Source organism: Symphalangus syndactylus, chromosome 12 (assembly GCF_028878055.3).
Source record: "Symphalangus syndactylus isolate Jambi chromosome 12, NHGRI_mSymSyn1-v2.1_pri, whole genome shotgun sequence".
Taxonomy (NCBI): domain Eukaryota; kingdom Metazoa; phylum Chordata; class Mammalia; order Primates; family Hylobatidae; genus Symphalangus; species Symphalangus syndactylus.
The window spans coordinates 142,075,415-142,098,053 of record NC_072441.2 but is presented as its reverse complement, the minus strand read 5'-3'; the positions used below and the strand labels follow the sequence as shown (position 1 = coordinate 142,098,053).

At 40.6% G+C, this 22,639-nt stretch overlaps 1 protein-coding gene across 5 annotated transcripts in view; it reads right to left on the bottom strand.

The window, feature by feature from the left end:
- KIAA0319L (KIAA0319 like) overlaps nt 1-22,639 on the bottom strand; it is a 124,793-nt gene that overhangs the window by 25,122 nt on the left and 77,032 nt on the right. For all 5 annotated transcript variants that reach the window (XM_055254698.2, XM_055254699.2, XM_055254697.2 and 2 more), the window contains exons 4-9: nt 19,251-19,497; nt 15,405-15,506; nt 11,972-12,069; nt 7,717-7,804; nt 3,719-3,811; nt 1,432-1,564 (exon numbers count right to left, since the gene is read on the bottom strand). In XM_055254698.2, the coding sequence (XP_055110673.1) occupies nt 1,432-1,564; nt 3,719-3,811; nt 7,717-7,804; nt 11,972-12,069; nt 15,405-15,506; nt 19,251-19,497 (761 nt within the window). The remainder of the gene's footprint in view (nt 1-1,431; nt 1,565-3,718; nt 3,812-7,716; nt 7,805-11,971; nt 12,070-15,404; nt 15,507-19,250; nt 19,498-22,639) is intronic.

Sequence of the window (22,639 nt, the reverse complement as noted above, 5' to 3'; positions counted from 1 at the left end):
GAAGGCTCCAATCTTGTTGTACTGGCAGCTACTTTTCATTCACCCGAAGGGTTGAATCAATGGAAATCCTGCTAAGTCAGAAGTTGCATATTGATTTATATGGTAGGTATTGTGCTAGGATACTCATTTCTGTGTCTCTGGCACCATCTAAAATTTGGTTAATCTCAGATTCATGGGAAGACAGATAGACATGAATAAACTGTCACACTATGGTAAATGCCACGTAGAGGCCCTGGGTGCAACAGGGAAAGAGGAGAGCCATATTCTCTCCTGTCTGGAGGGATCTCAGAGAACCTCATGGAAATTGAGGAGGTTCTTAAGGATGGGCAAAATTTGAACAGATTGAGAAGGGAATTAAAGGAAGTATGAACAAAATACATGGATCAAGTCAAGGAGTAAAGTAGAATGAACCCTGACTTCAGGATTAGAAAATCTGCATTTAGGGCCGGGCGCGGTGGCTCACGCCTGTAATCCCAGCACTTTGGGAGGCTGAGGTGGACCTCGGATCACGAGGTCAGGAGATCGAGACCATCCTGGCTAACACGGTGAAACCCCATCTCTACTAAAAACACAAAAAAATTAGCCAGGAGTGGTGGTGGGTGCCTGTAGTCCCAGCTACTCGGGAGGCTGAGGCAGGAGAATGGCATGAACCCAGGAGGCAGAGCTTGCTGTGAGCCGAAATCGTGCCACTGCACTCCAGCCTGGACAACAGAGCAAGACTCCGTCTCAAAAAAAGAAAATCTGCATTTAAGTTCCAGCTGTGAGACCTCAGAGAACTGTCATTTTTCTTAGCTGTCAAATGAAGATAGTATCATCTATATATCATGTTTGTATGATACTCATATATTAATACAAGTGCTTTTTAACATACAAGGAATTACGCAAATATAAGGAGGATTACTCTAGAGTCAGCTTCAAAGCTTTAGTAATCACTCTAGAATATCAATACTAGCTCCCCAAAAGTACTTTCTTTGAATCATATTCCCGAAAAGCCCCAGCAGAAAATGAAAACCACTAGTCAAACATAAACATTATGAGATATCATAAGCTGAGGAAGCATTTTCCAAAGGGAAGAAAAAAATGAGAGTAGGTCCTTCAGATTTTGCCTGAGAAAAGGCAAAGGAAGATAGGCCTTTTCATTTAACAACAGAAATCCTAAAAAAAATTTTTGGAGACCTGCCAGATAAGGCTTGAGAAAGATTAACTGTGGCAGATCCTGATCTACTGTACAAGAAACTTTGCCCTAAAAAGTTACCATTGTTGTAATCACAATCACCATAGGGCTCAGAGAACCAATGGAACCAAAAGCTGTATTATCAACCAACTCCACAGTGAATTTGATATTTGTCAAAGTTACTCATATAAGAATGTAAAACCCATGAGAGGAAAAAAAATGGCCTTTGGTAAACTTGAAGCTGAAGCCTAATTTACCTGAAAGTGTAGTTCCCAGGGACAAGTTTACTTAGTTTTAATATGGCTGTATCTTCAGAAATCTTCTCTTCTCTCAGAGGCCCCTTAAGTTCTTCCCAATGGTACTGAACGATTTTATCATCATCAGTGCTTTCTTGACCATAAAGAAACATCAGTTACAACATGAGAACGCTTGGTCTTAGCACTTATCCAGTTTACACAAACCAGGACAACTACCCAGAGATTTAAAGCTAGGAAAACTTCATGAAATTACAGACTATCTCTCCAGAATGTTGCTTCCCTAGGAATACTGGGTCATTCTGCCTCTCTATGTATATTCCAAGGACTCCAACACAGGCAACCTCTGGTTAAAATACTACTGTATGAAGAAAGGAAAAGCAATAATTCTTAAACACATGAAAAAATACCCAACCTCACTTAAAAGAAATGCAAATTAATTTACACTTCAGATAGCATTTTTTTAACCTATAAAATTGGTAAAGACCAAAATTTCATAACACATTATATTGATAAAGGTCTGGAGAAAGAGGAACTCTCATTAGTCATGGTATAAGCATAAACTGACACAACCTCTATAATGAGTAATTTGGCAATATTTATCTCTGCCCCTGCAATTCTTCTATGAATTTATCCTACAAATATACTTGTACATGTGTTAAACATCATGTTTACAAGATTATTCATGGTAACATTGTTTGTAATAGCAAAAGAATGAAAGTAATCTAAATGGTCATCAATAGAGATGGACTGAAAACAAGTAAAAACTCGTACAATGAAATTATACATCTATATGATGGAATGCTACTTAATCTTTTTTAAAAAAAAGAATAAGCATCTTATGTGTTAAGAAAAATTCTCCAGGCCAGGCATGGTGGCTCACGCCTGTAATCCCAGCACTTTGGGAGTCTGAGGCGGGCGGATCCCCTGAGGTCAGGAGTTCAAGACCAGCCTGACCAACATGGAGAAGCCCCATCTCTATTAAAAATACAAAATTAGCCAGGCTTGGTGGTGCGTGCCTGTAATCCCAGCTACTCGGGAGGCTGAGGCAGGAGAATTGCTTGAACCCAGGAGGTGGAGGTTGCGGTGAGCCAAGATTGTGCCATTGCACTCCAGCCTGGGCAAGAAGACCGAAACTCTATCTCAAAAAAAAAAGAAAAATTCTCCAACATACAAAAACAAGCATCACACATAACAGCACATATAATGTTCTTTTATTTGTGTAAACACAAGACAGAAGGACTATATATGTATTTTCTTATATATGTATAAAATATCTCTAAAAGGATATACAAAATAATAATACCACTGGCTGTCTGGAGGAAAACTGGACACTTAGCACACATGGATATTATGATTCTTTTCACTGTATACATTTGCATATTATTTAACTTTCATCTATTCAAAACTGTAAAATAAAACAGTACAATGTGAGCCCTTTCTACCACTCTCTATCACAAGGCCTTCTTCCTGTTCTCTCTCTTCCCTCTTGGCCTACTATCATCCTCCTAGCCTCCTCCTCTTGCCAGCACCATCAACATCAAATGCTTAACCTTGTTAGAGGGTCCTCTGCTAAAGCTGTAACTGCCTCTGCCAAAAATCATCATTGGTACCAAGATAGGGTACAGGACCTTAACTGGTCTCAAAAAATCAAAACAAAACAAAACAAAACAAAAAAACAAGCAAATACTGGTGAGAGGATAGGTCTGAAACCTCCTGCACCATACAGCCACGATTAAGGGCAAAGACCCAAAAATCCTCTCATGTCACTCACTGGATGACACTACTCTGAAGAGTAAAATGTTAAGGAGCCCAGACCAGGGTGTGGAGTGCATTCTGTGGGTGTCTCCAGGAGGCGGCCGATGAGAATCTTGTTAGGCAAGTGATGGCTGGGTAAAAGCTCCTCAGTCAGGCCTTCCAGTTACTTACCTTGCTATGTTTGGAAGGAACTCTGGTTCCATGAATGAAAAAGGCAACTCCAACTAAGCAAATCTGAAAACCAGTGAGTTTCAACTAAAATCATGCTAATTACATGCATAATTTCAGTTTCTTACCATCTCAAAGTGGAAATATTACTTCAAATAGGCTACCTGGGGATTTTAAAGAAGGCCTGTCTGGTGTGTTGCTTTTCAGTCAGTTGCTTCAGATGGTTGGCCTTCCCCTAACATGGTCAAGATGACTGGCCTAAACAGAATGCAGACATAGCTGGCCCCAAATCTTCTACTAGAGTTTTCTACCACAGTACATGGTGAATGTTCTTCTAAAACATCATACTTAGACAAGTACTCACGACTGCCATCAATGACTGTAGAAGTGGTTGGCAAAGAGATCTCCTGGAACTGAGGTGACACGATAGCAACGGGGGGCCGATTCTTACGGGGCTCTGCAAGAAAGTGACCCAAAAGAAATTGGGAAAGGGGCTTCAGAAATTACAGGAGCAGGCTGTATCTGAGAGGATTATAAATCAATTTCCATTACATCAGTGGTCCCTAACCTTTTTGGCACCAGGGACCAGTTTTGTGGAAGACAATTTTTCCATGAACAGGGGGTGGGGATTGGCGGCTGGGGTGCAGTGCGTGGTTTTGGATGAAACTTCCACCTCAGACCATCAGGGATTAGATCCTCAAAAGGAGTGTACAACCTAGATCCCTTGCGTGTGCAGTTCACAATACGGTTCATCCTCCTGTGAGAATCTAATGCCATCACTGATCTGACAGGAGGCAGAGCTCAGGCAGTAGTGCTCACTCACCTGCCATTTACCTCCTGCTGTGCAGCCCAGTTCCTAACAGGCCACGGACCGACAGTGGTCCATGGCTTGGGGGTTGGGGACCCCTGCATTACATAATTAATGATTAAAGCATCAACACAGGAGAGTTACAAGACCAGATTGCCATTCTAACGTAAGACACTTGGGAGTATAAAAGCCTCTTCCAAATCTGACCATTCCTAAGACCATGCCCTGTGTATTCTTTCAATGCTCATGTGCTATCTAGTTGATGAAAAGTACTATAGCAGCAAGTGGACTCCTTTCAGCCAAGCCTGACTACAGGCAGACAACGAACAAGCTGTGGGCAATAAACGCCTTGGCAATCAAACCATCCCTTGGCACAGACTGTGCTGAAAAGCTGATGGGTGGTTTCTCAACCATCCTAGAGCTCACTGCACGTGAACTAACTATGGGTTAAGTGATGGGAAGGTCACAAACCACTCTGGTCCACCCAAATGACTGTGTGCTACAAATCCATGGCCTTTTCTTTGCTAAATGACCATTGGTCTTGATGCTGACCACATTTTTAAGAAGGTGAAAGGATTATCTTGGCTACAAAGTAAAAGGAATGAAAAGAAAATCTATTACCAACACAGAAAAGAGCATTGAGAATTTATGCTGTATATGTACCACTGTTGATATGGTCTGGCTGTGTCTCCACCCAAATCTCATCTTGAATTATAACTCCCACAATTCCCACGTCATGGGAGGAACCTGGTGGGAGGTGATTAAATTATGGGGGCAGGTCTTTCCTGCGCTGTGTTCATGATAGTGAATCAGTCTCACGAGATCTGATGGTGTTAAAAACAGGAGTTACTCTGCACAAGCTCTCTTTTTGCCTGCTGCCATCCATGTAAGACGTGACTTGCTTCTCCTTGCCTTCCGCCATGATTGTGAGGCCTCCCCAGCCAGGTGGGACTCTTAAGTCCATTAAACCTCATTCTTTTGTAAATTGCCCAGTCTCAGGTATGTCTTTATCAGCAGCGTGAAAACGTACTAATACAGTAAATTGGTACCAGTAGAGTGGGGTGCTGCTGAAAAGATACCCAAAAATGTGGAAGCAACTTTGCAACTGGGTAACAGGCAGAGGTTCAAGCAGTTTGGAGGGCTCAGAAGAAGACAGGAAAATGTGGGAAAGTTTGGAACTTCCTAGAGACTTGTTGACTGGTTTTGCCTAAAATGCTATAGCAATATGGACAATAAAGTTCAGGTTGAAGTGGTCTCAGATGGAAATGAGGAAATTGTTGGGAACTGGAGCAAAGGTGACTCTTGCTATGTTTTCGCAAAGAGACTGGCAGCATTTTACCCCGGCCCTAGAGATTTGCAGAACTTTGAACTTGAGAGAGATGATTTAGGGATCTGGCAGAAGAAATTTCTAAAGAGCAAAGCATTCAAGAGGTGACTTGGGTGCTGTTAAAGGTATTCAGTTTTATAAGGGAAGTAGTGCACAAAAGTTCAGAAAATTTGCAGCCTGACAATGCAATAGAAAACAAAATCCCATTTTCTAAGGAGAAATTCAAGCTGGCTTCACAAATTTGCATCAGTAATGAGGAGCTGAAAGTTAATCCCCAAGAAAATGGGGAAAATGTCTCTAGGGCATGTGAGAGGCCTTTACAGCAGCCCCTCACAGGGGCTGGAGGCCTGGAGGCCTAGGAGGGAAAAATGGTTTCGTGGGCCAGGCCCAGGTTCTCAGTGCTGTGTGCAGCCCAGGGACTTGGTGCCCTGCATCCCAGCTGCTCCAGCCACGGCTGAAAAGGGCCAACATAGAGCTCGGGCTGTGGCTTCAGAGGGTGCAAGCCTCAAGTCTTGGCAGTTTCCATGTGGTGTTGAGCCTGCAAGTACACAGAAGTCAAAAATTGAGGTTTGGGAACTTCCGCCTAGATTTCAGAGTATGTATGGAAACACCTGGATGTCCAGGCAGATGTCTGCTGCAGGGGCGGGGCTCTCATGGAGAACCTCTGCTAGGGCAGTGCAGAAGGAAAATGTGGGGTTGGAGGCCCACACAGTCCCTACTGGGCAACTGCCTAGTGGAGTTGTGAGAAGAGGGCCACTGTCCTCCAGACCCCAGAAAGGTAAATCCACTGACAGCTTGCACTGTGCACCTGGAAAAGCCGCAGACACTCAATGCCAGGCTGTGAAAGCAGCTGAGAGGGAGGCTGTACCCTGCAAAGCCACAGGAGTAGAGCTGCCCAAGACCATAGCACCACACCTCTTGCATCAGCATGACCTAGATGTGAGACATGGAGTCAAAGGAGATCATTTTGGAGTTTTAAGACTTGACTGCCCTGCTGGATTTTGCACTTACATGGGGCCTGTAACCCCTTTGTTTTGGCCAATTTCTCCCATTTGGAACGGCTATGTTTACCCAAGCCTGTACCCCCATTGTACCTAGGAAGTAACTAACTTGCTTTTATTTTACAGGCTCACAGGCAGAAGGGACTTGCCTTGTCTCAGATGAGACATTGGACTGTGGACTTTTGAGTTAATGCTGAAACGAGTTAAGACTTTGGGGGACTGTTGGGAAGGCATGATTGGTTTTGAAATGTGAGGACATGAGATTTGGGAGGGGACAGGGGTGGAATGATACAGTTTGGCTGTGTCCCCACCCAAATCTCATCTTGAATTGTAACTCCCACAATTCCCACATGTCGTGGGAGGAACCCAGTGGGAGGAACCTGGTGGGAGGTGATTGAATTATGGGGGCAGGTCTTTCCTATGCTGTTCTTGTGATAGTGAATGAGTCTCATGAGAGTTGATGGTTTTAAAAATGGAAGTTTCCTTGCACAAACTTTCTTTTTGCCTGCTGTCATCTACATAAGACGTGACTTGCTCCTCCTTGCCTTCCACCATGATTGTGAGGCCTCCCCAGCCACATGGAACTGTAAGTCCATTAAACCTCGTTCTTTTGTAAATTGCCCAGTCTCAGGTATGTCTTTATTGGCACCATGAAAATGTACTAATACAACTGTCCATCTTCTCTTAAATTTCTCTGAAAATGCAAAATAAGATTCCTTCCTACTCCACTGTGATCTACCTACAGTGGTTCATTTTAAAAGAATGACAGGATTTTGTTACCAAGGTGAAAGAGACTGGTAGTGTTTAAATGAGGAACTCTGTGTACAAAGGCCCGCATCTCTGGAAAGAGATCAGAAAGAGCTGGTCACTTGGCTGGTTCTCCTTCTGCATGCTTCTCCTAGGCTCTTGGCTTCCCTGTGTCTGTTAATTACAACTCATGGTCCCTCTCAGCATGGCCCACTTGAAGAAGTAGTTCTCAGTAGATAACTTATTGCTTAGGCCATACTGCACTATGGGCCATGTGTCCAGCTCAGCATTCCAACTAGAGCACTGTTGGAACAAAGTCTGTATTTTGCTGTTATAACTATTCACCACATTGAACTAGGAATTGTTGAATAAATATATTACAAAAAAAAATGAGAATCAAAAACCCCAAATCAAATGTCTGTCTCCTCAGGAGTCCTGCAGAGGGAAGAAGGGAGACACAGCCAGGGCTGAAAACATACCTGGCTTGACTGTCACGTTCACATAGCCTTCACCATGGGCATTTTGACCCTCTACAATCACTTTGAATTCATACAGGCCTGGAGTGAGCTGCAGAAGTGAGAGAAGATCTCTTAGACAATCACAAAGAGCAGGAATTACATTTAAAATAAGATATATCTGAACTTTCCCAAGCTGAATTTTTCACTCTTTCCTTCCCCTGTTTCCAAAATGGAAAAGGTAAAGTAGCCTGTAATCCTAGCAATCTGGGAGGAGGCGGGTGGGATCACTTGAGTTCACGAGTTCAAGACCAGCCTGGACAATATGCCAAAACCCCATCTCTACCAAAAATACAAAAATTAGCCAGGTGTGGTGGCACACACCTGTAGTCCCAGCTACTTAGTAGGCTGAGGTGAAAGGATGGCTTGAGCCCGGGAAGTGGAGATTTCAGTGAGCCGAGATCATGTCACTGCACTCCAGCAAGAAAAGTAAACTAGCTGAAGAGATAAACAATGAACTGGAAAAAGAAAAAAAAAACAAAACCTTTTTAATGTGAATCTTATGACTAGCTGACTCTAGAACAACAGAAGGGATTTCAAATATCTCTGTACTCCCATTTTCTTTTCAGAAGAACATTAAGGGCCCCAATATCCCACTCCACAGAGTTACGAAATTAAAATAATCATCACTTCAAAGAAAAACATTTTGTAAAGATACTAAATAGTTCCCAAATATCTGAATATTTTTCCCTTCTGATTTTTACTAATTTATAAACTTAATATAAAAGAAAAAACAAAAAAGTACCCAGCATATCACTATCATAATACATCAACTCATCAAATTTCTCCATTTCCTTCCAATCCTTGACCACATATTAAAATAATAGTTGTGTACGGCTCATTCGTTTAACAAACATTTACTGAAACCAAATCATGTACCAGTCATTGCCCTAGGCTTGTAGTTTGGATACGAATAAGGTAAGATCTCTATCTTCAAGGAGCTCATATTTCAGTGGTATTCAAAGTTCTAGCTAAAATCAAGGTATCAAACTTTCTATTGTTCTTTCTTCCATTCATTTAGCACGAACATCTTCCCTACTATAATACACTCTTTTTTTTTTTTTTTTTTGAGAGAGAGTCTCACCCTGTTGCCCAGGATGGAGAGCATTGATGCAATCTTGACTCACTGCAACTGCTGCCTCCTGGGTTCAAGTGATTCTCATGCCTTCGCCTCCCAAGTAGCTGGGACTACAGGCCTGCACTACCATTCCCAGCTAATTTTTTTATTTTTAGTAGAGACGGGGTTTTGCCATGTTGGCCAGGCTGGTCTTGAACTCCTGACCTCAGGTGATTCACCCACCTCGGCCTCCCAAAGTGCTGGGATTACAGGCTTGAGCCACCGCACCCAGCCACAATCTTTTTAATATTTATTTTAACGATCACGGAGCAGTAGATGAATAAATGTGTCAAATTTCACATAAGCATTTCAAATTGTTGGATACTTGGGTTGTTTCCAAATTTTTACTATTATGACTAATGCTGTAATGAACATCTTCCAGGCAAATTTTTTTTTTCTTTCTTTCTTTCTTTTGAAGTATTTTCTTTGGGTAAATACTAATCGAGCCACAAGTAGCATCTTTGGCTACTTCCTCTTTATAACACTCTTCTTGGCTTTTACTTCTGTGCTTACACTTCATTTCCTTTAGTTTCCTCTACCCTCCATCCCTTAAATGATGGGTGTTCCCAGGATTCCAACCTCAGCCTGCTTATTTCTTCACTCTGCACACTCTCCCTGGTTGATTTTATGTAATGCTGTGGCTTCAAAAATCATCTATTTGAGGTTGATGTGCAAATATATCTCTCCAGCCCATACTTGTCTTTTGACCTCCAGTCCCTTTCCCCCAGCTACTAACTGGACAACTCAATTCAAATGTCTCACAGGTACCTCAAACTCACTCTGTCCAAAAATGAATTAATCATCTGCAAACTTCTCCTTAAAACTTGCTTCTCCTTCTGTGCTCCTCATTTCAATGAACATCCACCCAGGTACCTAAGCCAAAAAGCTAGAATTATCCTAGACTTCTCTTCCCCAACATCCCCAACCAGTTCATCAATCATCAAATTTTATCAAGTCCAACTCCATATTATTTTTCCAATCTACTCACATGTCTCCATCCACACTGCCATCATCTTAGTTCTTAACCACTTGTCATAGCACAATTATTAAAGGCATGGCCTTTAGAGATGGAAAGCTCCAGTTTAGACCTACCATTTAATACCTTTGTAAACTTGGCCAAATCACCTCATTTCTCCAGTTTTTAGTTTTGTCATTTGTAAAAAAGATAGTAATACCTACATCCTGGGATTGTTACAAAGATTAAAAGAAATAAGTGTATAAGATAATCAGCACTGGGTATGGCACATGGTATGCATTCAATAGGTGGTTTTTATTTTTATTTTTTGAGACATAGTCTCACTTTTTTGCTCAGGCTGGAGTGCAGTAGCATGATCATGGCTCACTGCAACCTCTACCTCCTGGGCTCAAGCAATCCTCCCACCTCACCCTCCTGAGTAGCTGGGACCACAGACACGTGCCACCACACCCGACTAATTTTTGTATTTTTTGTGGAGTTAGAGTTTCACCATGTTGTCCAGGCTGGTGGTTTTCAATTTTACTTATTTAGCTCTTTTACTCAGGCTACTATCATTTTACACCTAAATTTTTCAACAGATTGCTCACTGACCTCTATAGTTTGAGTCTTATCTCCTCCAATCTGTAGTCAGGTGATTTTTCTGATCTGAAGATCTAAACATGTGTTTCTCTTGCTTAAAGCCTTTCAAGGGCTCCATATTCCTTCTGGATGAGATTCAAAGTCCTTAATCCGGCATATAAGGCTTTTGCTCCATCTGGCCCCTGCATCTTTCCAACTTAGTCAGAACCACATATAAATTCCCCTTTCCCCACATTTTCTCTCTCATTTTTTTGGCCCAGTGGACATGTTGCTTCTTCTGCTTGAGGTATTATCCCTTCACCCTTTACCTAGTAAGTCAGTCACTCTAAGAAATCCACTCTACCTTTCCAAGGCTTCAATGACCCTCTGCACTGACCTAGTGTGCCACCTGTTATAATTACCTGCTTCCTATCAGTATCACCTACTAGACTCTATTGTTCTTGCACATTAAAATTATGACTAATTCACTGGTAAATCCCCAATGCCCCCCACATAACCAGTGTACAATAAATAGATGTAGAATGAATGACTAAATGAGACTGCTGGGCCAAAGAATACACACTTTTTTCTTAGAGAAAGGATCTCACTTTGTCGCCTAGGCTTTAGTGCAGTGGTATGATCATAGCTCACTGCAGCCTTAAACTCCTGGGTTCAAGTGATCCTCCCACCTCCGCCTCCTGACCAGCTGGGACTACAGGTATGAACCACCACACCCAGCTAATTTTTTATTTTTTGTAGAGACAGGGTCTCGCCATGTTTCCCAGTCTCGTCTCAAACTCGTGGCCTTGAGCAGTCCTCTCACCCCACCCTCAGCCTCCCAAAGTGCTTGGATTACAGGTGGGAGCCACTGCGCCCAGCTAAATACAAACATTTTAGAGCTGTCAATAACTGTACTTAAGCTGGGCATGGTGGCTCATGCCTGTAATCCCAGCACTTTGGAAGGCTGAGATGGGAGGACCGCTTGAGGCCAAGTGTTCAAGACCAGCCTGAGCAATATGACGAGACTCTATCTCTACAAAAAGTACAAAACTTAGCCGGGTATAATGGCATGACCCTGCAGTCTCAGCTACTCAGGAGGCTGAGGTGGGAGGATTGCTTGAGCCTGGGAAGTCAAGACTGCAGTAAGCCGTGATCACACCACTGCACTTCGGCCTGGGTGACAGAGCAAGACCCTGTCTCAAACAAACAAACAAACAAACAAAAAAACCTATACTGAATCCCACAAAGGCTGAGTCAATGTATGCAGTCATGTGGCCACAAATAACCTAGCTTATCCCAAATTCTAAAATCCTTAAGTTAGCCTTAAAAGCTGTTTAGTGTATATTTTCAGCCACCACTACCACGCTGGTACAGTCTTCTTACCATAAATGAAACTTTGAGAATCATAAACTAACAAATACTGGATGTCAGCCAGTCAGATTTTTGGAGGACTCATTTCTAAAAGAGTGCTTACAACTTAAGTGTAGACAGAAAATTGTAAGATATTCATTTTAGAAAACAGTCAACTCCTCTACCTTTGCCCTGCAAGTGAAAGGAGGCAAATTCACCTTCGATAGCTTGAGGATCTGGGAATGTTTCCCTTCCATTTCTCCACTGTAGTCTCTAGGATGAGTAATCAGCTGCCAGTTGTAGGTGTAGGTTTCTCCTATAGAAGGGCAGTTACAAAAATCATGAAAACACACACCTACACACAAAGAGGACAGCCACATAGCCTGCCAATAACAAATCTCTTCTGATCTTGACAAGGCTTTAGTTTTTAAGATTTCACCCCAAAGCCTGTAGGGAAACCAAACCATCTGCTGAAAGAAAGAGCAAAGTCTGCTGACTCAGCTACAGTTAGGGCTTCTTCCAACTCTCTCCCAACAATGCTTATTCCTGCCCTATACCGACCCTCTCAGGGCCAATCCTCCCTAAAAAATACCAGGTTGTTCATGGTGTGGCATACCACTGAAAATACATGTCCTACCAACCATTACAGATGAACTCATTGGGAACAAAGGCCATTTTCTTGAAAAACTTCTTTTGCAACAAAGAACAGCAATGACTTCTAAATAACATGGTTCAAAAATAGCTTTTTACAGAGTGCTAACAATGCTCGTCTCACTGAGGTCATCACACCCTGGTGAGTTAAAAGAGCTACTTCATTCCTGCTGAGCTAAATAACACACTGCAGAAGATGGTAGGGGATGGCCCATTTAAAACAGGCCCAGTGAAATTAATTAAAATCAAATGAAGCATTAAATGGTCTCCATTTGCAGGTCAGACTATATCACTAGGAAGGGCAAGGGTAGAATCCTATCTAAATGGCATCCCTCCCCAGAAAAAGTAGTCTTAAATTTTTTTGGATCAAAATGCATTTCTGGTTAGGGAAGGGAGGACTTTGGTAGGAAGGTTTAGTTTGTTATTAACCAAAAGTAAAAAAGAAAAAGGGGGAAAGAAAAAAACCTGAAATGCTTAGCAGAAAGTGGTCACCTTTTTCTTATCTCATGAGTTCAAATGTTAAAATCAGTACACAGAACCTAATTCCAAGATATCCTTCATCTGAAGACAAATTTTATTTTATAATTCTGGGAAACAAGATCTTCCTTCCTTCCTTCCTCCCTCCTCCAAAACAAGAACTTTTTTGGCCAGTTGTCAGCGCCAACAGCCCTCACAAATGTATATAGTATGTAGTAGTTAGGTTACAAGAGGAGACGGAAAGAAGCAGCACAAGCAGGACTTGCACTCAGAGACATTTCTTCCAACTGTAGCTGGAAATTCTTTTCCACATAGAAAACAGTTTGGGAACAGATAATTTTATAATAGCTAAGGCTAGCAACGTGAATTTCAAAACAGGACAATATTCCTAGGACAGAAAAGCTCAGGGGATGAATTATATACCTCATAGGCAGAAATATGTTCAAAGGTAGGAACAACTGAGTGTAACTCTATTAGAAAGAGTGCTGGTTGCAGTGATTGAGGACAGTCGTTTGTTTGTTTTATTGACTGACTGATTGATTGAGATGAAGTCTTGCTGTTGCCCAGGCTGGAGTGCAGTGGTGCAATTTCAGCTCACTGCAACCTCTGCCTCCCGGGTTCAAGTGATCCTTCTGCCTCAGCCTCCCAGGTGGCTAGGATTACAGGCATGCACCACCATGCCTGGCTAATTTTTGTATTTTTAGTATAAACAGAGTTTCACCATGTTGGCCAAGCTGGTCTCAAACTCCTGACCTCAAGTCAGGATCTGCCTGCCTCAGCCTCCCATAGTGCTGGGATTACAGGCATGAGCCACTGTGCCCAGACCTTTTTTTTTGAGACAGAGTCTTGTTCTGTCACCCAGGCTGGAGTGCAATGGCACAATCTTGGCTCACCACAACCTCCGCCTCCTGGGTTCAAGCAATTCTCCTGCCTCAGCCTCTCAAGTAGCTGGGATTACAGGTGCCCACCACCACACCCAGCTAATTTTTTTGTATTTTTGGTAGAGATGGGGTTTCACCATGTTGGCCAGGCTGGTCTTGAACTCCTGACCTCAGGTGATCCACCCACCTCAGCCTCCCAAAGTGCCAGGATTACAAGTGTGAGCCACCATGCCCAGCCAAAGAATCTATTTCTAAACTAATGTGTTTTGAAACACTGATCTACAAGATGATAGTAACCCACAGAAATGTACATGAAAATATGGGTTAGGAAAGAAAATACAGTAGAGCTAAACATGTCTTTCACAAAGAATGGTAGTAGTCAACAGCTCAAGGTAGTCCCTCACCTCCAACTTCAAAGGCCACTAAACCCCCATTCACCTTAACTTGTCACCAGAGGAAGAAAGGAAAAAACTTCTCTAGAGGAATGTGAAATGAATTGATAAGGAAACCTCAATTCGAGAGCAGAAATATAGAACAGACCGGGCGTTTTGCTTCTGGAAAAGTACTTTTTGCATTAATATGCTATTTGGTATTAGGCCTAGAAATTAAGAATACTGTATTGGAGATGTGTGTACCTAAAATGGAAGGACCCCATCCTAAATAGGGAAGGACATTCTACTTGACTAACCATTTAATGAGAATAACATAAACCCAACTCACTCAATTTCTATCAAAGTATGTACCACTCATGTCATAAATAGTGTTAAGAGAACCCATATGTGTTTATAAGTCAAACTTCGGTATATTAACATATACTTCAAAGGTGAAAGTAATGTTCATATTACAAAAGTTTTCTTAAATAATGAATTAATCATCCATACTTTATATATTTTATAAACCTGAATTTTGTATATCACATTAGGCTTATCTTTTTCTTCCCCCAGGGGCAGGGTTCTCATTATGGGAAACAATGGTCCTTACAACGGTCCTGTGAGGATAGGATATAACCTGGGTATGCACAAATATTTATGGAATATGAGAGGTACTATATAATGTAGGGTTTGAGATCATAGGCTTTGATGTCAAGCTTGGGTTCAAATCCCAGCTGAGCCACTCATTCTCTGTGTGAATCTAAGTAAATGACTTCTCTTAATTTCCATTTCTTTCTCAGTAAAATGGGGATAATAATTCCTACCTCATAAGATTACTTTAACAGAAAAATGAGATAGTAGATAAGTTACCAGTTAGTGCCTAGCACATAGCTGAGGCTTATTAATACAGAACATATTTATTAGGTTGTATTATATCCATTTTAAGAGAAAGAAACTGAGACTCAGATTAATCTGTTTATTCTGGCCAAACAACCAGTAAATAGCAGATGTAGAACTTGGAAAGAAGTTATTCAAGATGACTGCTAATATAAATTTGTAACTTAAAAAATTACATATTTTCCTGACAGGAAGTCAGAGGGAAAAAGATAAGGGCCAGGAGTGGTAGTGTATGCCTGTAGTTCCAGCTACTAGGAAGACTAAGGTGGGAGGATCTCCTGAGCCCAGGAGTTTGAGACCAGCCTGGACAACACAGCAAGACTCCATCTCTTGCAAAAACAAAAACGTTTATCCAAATGTAAGGGGATGTTTACCTTTAGGTGGTTCTTGGAGAACATATGCATTTAATTGAACTTCATTCTTAGGCAAGGTTATCTGGACACTCTCTCCAGCAGATACCACCAGTTCCTTTATAACTGGAAACAAAGTAAATATACCAGAGATAAGAAACAGATCCAGACTGTCTTACTTCTCTCCTTTTGTGATCAAACTCCTTTCATGATCAATATTCATCTACTGCCATCAATTACTAACCTTTTTTCTACTCTCTAATTGCTTGAAATTTGATTCTGTCCCCACTTTTCCATTGAAAAGGATCTTTCAAAACTACTTCTTAGTAAATCTAATAGCTGTACCCTAATACCCTCATTCTTCATCTCACATCTCAGTGGCTTCTACTACTGCTAACTGCCTCCATCTTAAAACTCTTGGGTATCATGACACCATATTATTCTATTTTTCCTCCTTTCTCTCTTTTCCTCCATTGTATTTTTACTACAGTGTGTCCCTAAGCCCTCCTTATATACTACATTCCGCAGAGTTCAAATTCTGTTTCAAGTATCACGTTTATGCTAACAAATAACTTTCTAATAAGATACATATATAAAGTTTCTAGAAGGGAAGGCAAATGGTTACAAATCTGCCTTACTTTCTTTCCATTCCAATTGCTACACGATTCATTGTTCACACTAGATTATTCCAAGAATTTTTTTTTTCTTTTTGAGTCAGGGCCTCACTCTGTTGCTCAGGACAGAGTACAGTGGTGTAATCATACCTCACTGCAGCCTCAAATGCCTGGGCTCAAGTGATCTCCCCACCTCAACCTCCCAAGTAGCTGGGACTACAGGCATGCACCACCACGCCCAGCTTGCTTATTCCAAGAATCTTATTTTATCTTCCCTCTGCTAGCTCTCTCTACTCCAATCTATTCTGTCTTCCTAAAACAACCAACACCATTAGTCTTTCCAAAATACTCACCCACTATGTTACTCTTCTATTTAAGACTCCTGCTCCCATATCATATTTAAGGACAAACTTCCAACCTGCCATTAGAGAACCATCATCTGATCTCACTGTCTTATCCTTCCTATCTAATTTTGCCTCTAGTTACATTGATTTTCCCTCTTGTGTTCCACAAAGCCATGGTCTACTCTCAGGGACTTTGCTAAAGTTATTTCTTTCAATTGGGGTGTTTGCCTTGCTTTATTCTAAATACAGCATTTTGTTTCTAGCTTAAACTCTGTCTCCTGTCCAAGAAATCTTCCCAGACCATTTCAGTTCAAATTGATCTAATCTTGAAGTATGCTAGCATTTTTGGAACACTCAAGTCAGCAAAGAGCTATATACTGTCTTTATACTATTCACCAGCTATTTCACATATGTCAGAGTTTCTCAAGCTCAGCACTCCTGATATTTTGGACCAGGTAATTCTTTGTCATGGAGGGAAATGTCCTGAGCACTGTAAGGTGTTTAACAGTATCACTGACCCATACTCACCAGATGTCAGTAGCATCACTCTCTCCCCCCAACTAAAAATGTTTGCAGACCATTGAAAGCCACCGATTATATAAATCTTATTTCTCTGACAATAAATGTTCATTTGCTATGAGACTTCGAAACTAGGAGAGCTTAAAGCAAACAATAGGCTAGTCCACTCATATTTCAAGCCTGAGAGGCGAGAAGGGCTTCCTAGACAAATATGAAACTTGAGATTTATCTGCCTCTGCATGGGAACATTGCACTTGGGGAGAAATGAAACCATCCTTAATGGAAGCTTCAGCATTTGGAGGGCCCAGGAGATGGAATAAGAACTCTCTGAAGTGACTTTCAAAAAAAGAAAAGAAAGAAACATGATACTCAGAGAAAGTATAATGAACCAAAAAATGGCTATTCAATACAGTTCAACCCAAACCCTTCACAATTAAACCAAAAATTACAGGCATCTTGACTGAATACAAAAATTACTTTGGTGCCCCAGGATTGAACCCCTAAAATTTCATGTTATATTACTACCAAAGGACACCCTGGAAAATTAAAAATTGGCAAAAATTCATTTTCACTGACTTTGCTTTTACCCTCTTGATTTCTTCAGGGGATAAAGACCAACTTAGTTTCTTGATTAACCAGTTCTTCCCAATACCTTAGAACAGCACTGTGAAGCACAGATTTATTTATACACTATGTATAAATCTACTTCTTATGAATGGCTTTAAAAATAAAGATGCTTCTCCAGGACACTGGTCTGAGCAAAAAAAAAATTCTTGAGTAATACCCCACAAGGACAGGCAACCAAAGCAAAAATGGACAAACGGGATAACATCAAGTTTAAAAGCTTCTACACAGCAAAGGAAACAATCAACAAAGTGAAGAGACAACCCACAGAACAGGAGAAAGTAACTGCAAACTCCCCATTTGACAAGGGATTAATAACCAGAATATATAAGGAGTTCAAACAACTCCACAGGAAAAAATTTAATAATCCCATTTAAAAATGGGCAAAAGATTTGAATAGAGATTTCTCAAAAGAAGACATACAAATGGCAAACAGGCATATGAAAAGGTTCTCGACATCACTGATCATCAGAGAAATGCAAATAAAAACTACAATGAGGTATCATCTCACCCCAGTTAAAATGGCTTTTATCCAAAAGACAAGCAATAACAAATGCTGGTGAGGATGTGGAGAAAAGGGGAACCCTCGTACACTACTGGTGGGAATGTAAATTAGTTCAACCACTATGGAGAACAGTTTGGAGGTTCCTCAAAAAAATAAAAATAGAGCTACCATATGATTCAGTAATCCCACTGCTGGGTTTATACCCAAAAGAAAGGAAATCAGTGTATCGAAGAGATATCTGCACTCCCATGTTTGCAGCACTGTTCACAACAGCCAAACTTTGGAAGCAACCTAAGTGTCCATCAACAGATGAATGAAAAAAGAAAATGTGGTGCTTATATACAATGGAGTACTACTCAGCCATAAAAAAGAATGAAATTTTGTCATTTGCAACAACAGGGATGGAACTGGAGGTCATTATGTTAAGTGAATAAGCCAGGCACAGACAAACACTGCTTGTTCTCACTTACTTGTGGAATCTAAAAATCAAAACAACTGAACTCATGGAGATAGACAGTAATGGTTAGATAGATGGATGGTTACCAGAGGCTGCGAAGGGTAGTGTGGGGGTAAGAGGGAGGGGGATAGTTAATGAGTACAAAAAAAAAAAAAAGCTAGAAAGAACAAATAAGACCTAGTATTTGATAGCACAACAGGCTGACTATAGTCAATAATATTTTAATTGTACATTTTAAAATAACTAAAATAATATAACTGGATTGTTTGTAACACAAAGGATAAAGGCTTGAAGGGATGGATACTCCATTTTACATGATGTGATTATTACACATTGCATGTCTGCATCAAAACATCTCATTTATGCCATAAATGTATACAACTACTATATATCCACAAAAATTAAAAGTTTTAAAAATAAATAAAAATAAAAGTAAAGATGCTATAAAAATGAGAGACCTACAACGAGACTTTCAGAAGGTAAGCAAGTACACTGATCCAAATCTTATCTTCCCAGTGGGCTCTGATTGATCAGTTGAACATTATACTTAAAATGGAATCACGTGCCTTTAAGTCACAGTGGAATCTGGATCTGTGAAAATTAGCCTCGTAAACTTCCATAAGCTGGAGGCTTGCTGAGGAAAGGCTCTAGAGCCCCCAGTCCATGACTGCAGGGGCACTGACAGAGTTATTTTTTCTCTAACACACAGTATTCAAGTTATGCCTCCCTTCCTTCTTTCCTCTAAAAGGGAATACTTTGATCAAATGTTCTACTTTTTCCTTCTACTCCAAGAGCAAAGGTCCTTACCTGGGTATGGTGCTGAGGTGCTCTGGAAAGAGGCCTGCGGGGTAGGGGTAGCATAACTGAAGGAGGGAGCCACTGGCTGGGGGACAGCAATCTGGGTTTTCTCAGAACTTTTTACTTGTTGAGTGCTGGGCGTAGTAGCAAGACCCTCTGATATTTCAGGTTGCATTGATACATTCTTTGGCCCACCAGACAGCTCTGCAGTCAGGTCTGTGGTTAGGGGACTGGAAATTGTAATCGCCTTGTGGACCTAAAGAAATAAAAAAACTAATTTCAGTAGGTAAAAGTTACACAATTTTTCAGGTTATGTCTCATGAAACAATCGTCTATTAAATGTTTTCTTGAAAAATGCAAAAATGTCAAAAATATTAAAGAAAATAATCTCACCACCCAAATAAAAGTGGTGTTAAATGTTGAGATAAATCTTGAGTTTTTTCCTAGCCAAAAAGTTTTGTTTAAAACAAAATAGTAATTTTCTGCATTCTAAGTGTGCTGGAAAAGCAAAACAATGTATACTTCTACCCTGTTAACATTTCTATTCAATCTTTCTACAAATACTTATTGAGCACCTATTATGAAATAGCCCTTGTGGATCCAAAATATAAATAAAACTAATCGTTGAGCACTGAAAGCATAATAAGCCAAAATAGTAAATACACCAGCTAAGCATGGTGGCTCACGCCTGTACTCCCAACAACTTTGGGAGGCCAAGACAGGAGACCACTTGAATCCAGGAGTTCAAGACGAGCCTTGGCAATATGGCAAGACCCTGTCTCTACAAAACATAAAAAATTAGGTGGGCATGGTGGCCATGCCTGTGATCCCAGCTACGTGGGAGGCTGAAGTGGGAGAATCGCTTGAGCCTGGGAGGTCAAGGCTGCAGTGAACTGTGATCATGCCACTGTACTCTAGCTTGGGTGACAGAATGAGACCTTGTCTCAAAAAGAAAAAAAAAAAGTAAATATACCAATAAATGTTTATGATGAGGCAAAAAAAAAAAACACAAGCTAAAGTTACTTAATCCATCTCCCTTTGAGGGAGAAAGGGTATGGAAAAGAATGATTTTTTATTATTATTAAAGAAAAAGGCTTCCTGAAGGAGAAGAGCCCTAAGCTGAGTTTTAGAGGATAAACAGTTGTTTACTAGACAAAAGGCAGAGGGCAGAGAACGAGTGTAGGCACAAGAAATGAAATTAACATGGTCTGTATTGGGAACTGACAGCCATAAGCAAAGTGAGAGGCAAAAGTAATAGAAGATGAGCTGAAAAGACAGAGGCAAAGACTAGATGGAAAAAAGCATTACATATTTTAAGAAACTAAGTAATGGTAAGCAATTTAAAGGTTGTATGCAAGGAAGTAACAAGGTTGGGTTTCTGTCTTCCAAGTCATTTCTTAGCGTATGGGTTTGAAGAAGTAAGGCAATAGCAGGAATATCACTTAGAAGAGTACAGCTTTCATCCAAATGGGAAATAATGAGTGGCTAAACAAGGGTGGTGGTATGGATTTTTTGAAAATCAAATTCGGCCGGGTGTGATGTCTCACACTTGTAATCCCAGCACTTTGGGAGGCCGAGGCGGGTGGAACATTTGAGGTCAGGAGTTTGAGACCAGCCTGACCAACATGGTGAAACCCCATCTCTACTAAAAATACAAATTTAGCTGGGCATGGTGGTACATGCCTGTAGTCCCAGCTACTTGGGAGGCTGAGGCACGAGAATCACTTGAACCCAAGAGGAGGAGGAGGCTGCAGCGAGCCGATATCATGCCACTGTACATCAGCCTGGGTGACAAAGTGAAAGTCTGTCTCAAAAAAAAAAAAAAATCGAATTGGTTGAAATATAATTCACATAAAATAAACTACACACATTTCAAGTATATAAGGTCAATGTTTTGACAAATAAATATACCCATGTAACCACAATTAAGAGAGAGAACATTTCTATCAGCCCCCAAAATTCATTCACGCCCCTTTATAATAAATCCCTGTCTCCATCTCTAGGCTCAGGCAACCACTGATTTGTTTGCTGTCAAAGTGAGATTAGTTTGGGTTTTCTTGTATTTCATATAAAAGGAGGCATATACATACTATTTTTGTTTCTGGCTTTCACTCAACATGTTTTTGAAACTCATTCATGATATTGTGCATATCAGTAGTACATTCTTTTTTATTACTGAGTTTTCCATTATAGAAATACACAAAAATTTGTTTTACATTTATCTACTGATGGAATTTTCAGTTGTTTTCTGTTCTTAGTTATAAAAGCTGCTATGAATGTTTAAGTATACATGTTTCTGTAAACATGTGTTTTAATTTATCTTAAGTAAATACTTAGGAGAATTGCAGGTTATACGTAAGTATATGTTTAACTTTGTAACAAACTATGAACTGTTACCCAAAGTGGCTGTACATTTTATATTTCTATCAGCAACATACGAGAGTTCCAGTTGCTCTACACCTTCACCAACACTTGGTACTCCTGGTCTTTTTTTTTTTTTTTTTGTCATTCTAGTGGTTATAAAGTGATATATCACTGATGACTTTCCTGATGACTAATAATATGGAGCATATTTTCATGTGCTTGTTGACCATTTTTTCTTTGAAGAGGCAAAGAGGTAAAGTTCATCCAAATTTTTACCCCCCCTTTTTAAAGCTTTATTAAGGTATAATTAATTTTAAAGCTTTATTAAGGTATAATTGACATACAGTAAATTGAACATACATAAAATGTACAATTTGATAAATTCTGATGTATGTATACACATTTGAAACCATCAGTACAATCAAGCTAATGCATATCCATCACTTCCAAAGATTCCTCATGCTCCTTTGGAATGCCTTCTCCTCCCCACCCTAAGCAACCATTCTCTGCTTTCTGTTTCTTTTTTTTTTTTTTTTGAGACAGAGTCTCGCTCTGTCGCCCAGGCTGGAGTGCAGTGGCGTGATCTCGGCTCACTGCAAGCTCCGCCCCCCAGGTTCATGCCATTCTCCTGTCTCAGCCTCCTGAGTAGCTGGGACTACAGGCCCCCGACACCATGCCCAGCTAATTTTTTGTATTTTTGGTAGAGATGGGGTTTCGCCATGTTAGCCAGGATGGTCTCAATCTCCTGACCTCATGATCCGCCCGCACTGGCCTCCCAAAGCGCTGGGATTACAGGTGTGAGCCACCACGCCCGGTCTGCCTTCTGTTTCTACAGTTTGCATTTCCTAAAAGGTTCTATAAATGGAATCACAAAGTAAGTACCCTTTTTTTTGAGAGGGGCAGTCTGGCTTATTTCAGTCAGCAAAAATTATTTTGTATGAATAACAAAATATACATAAAATGTTATATACACAAAATGTTTTGTGTATCAATAATTCATTCCTTAGCATTGCTAAGTAGTTTTCTGCTTTATA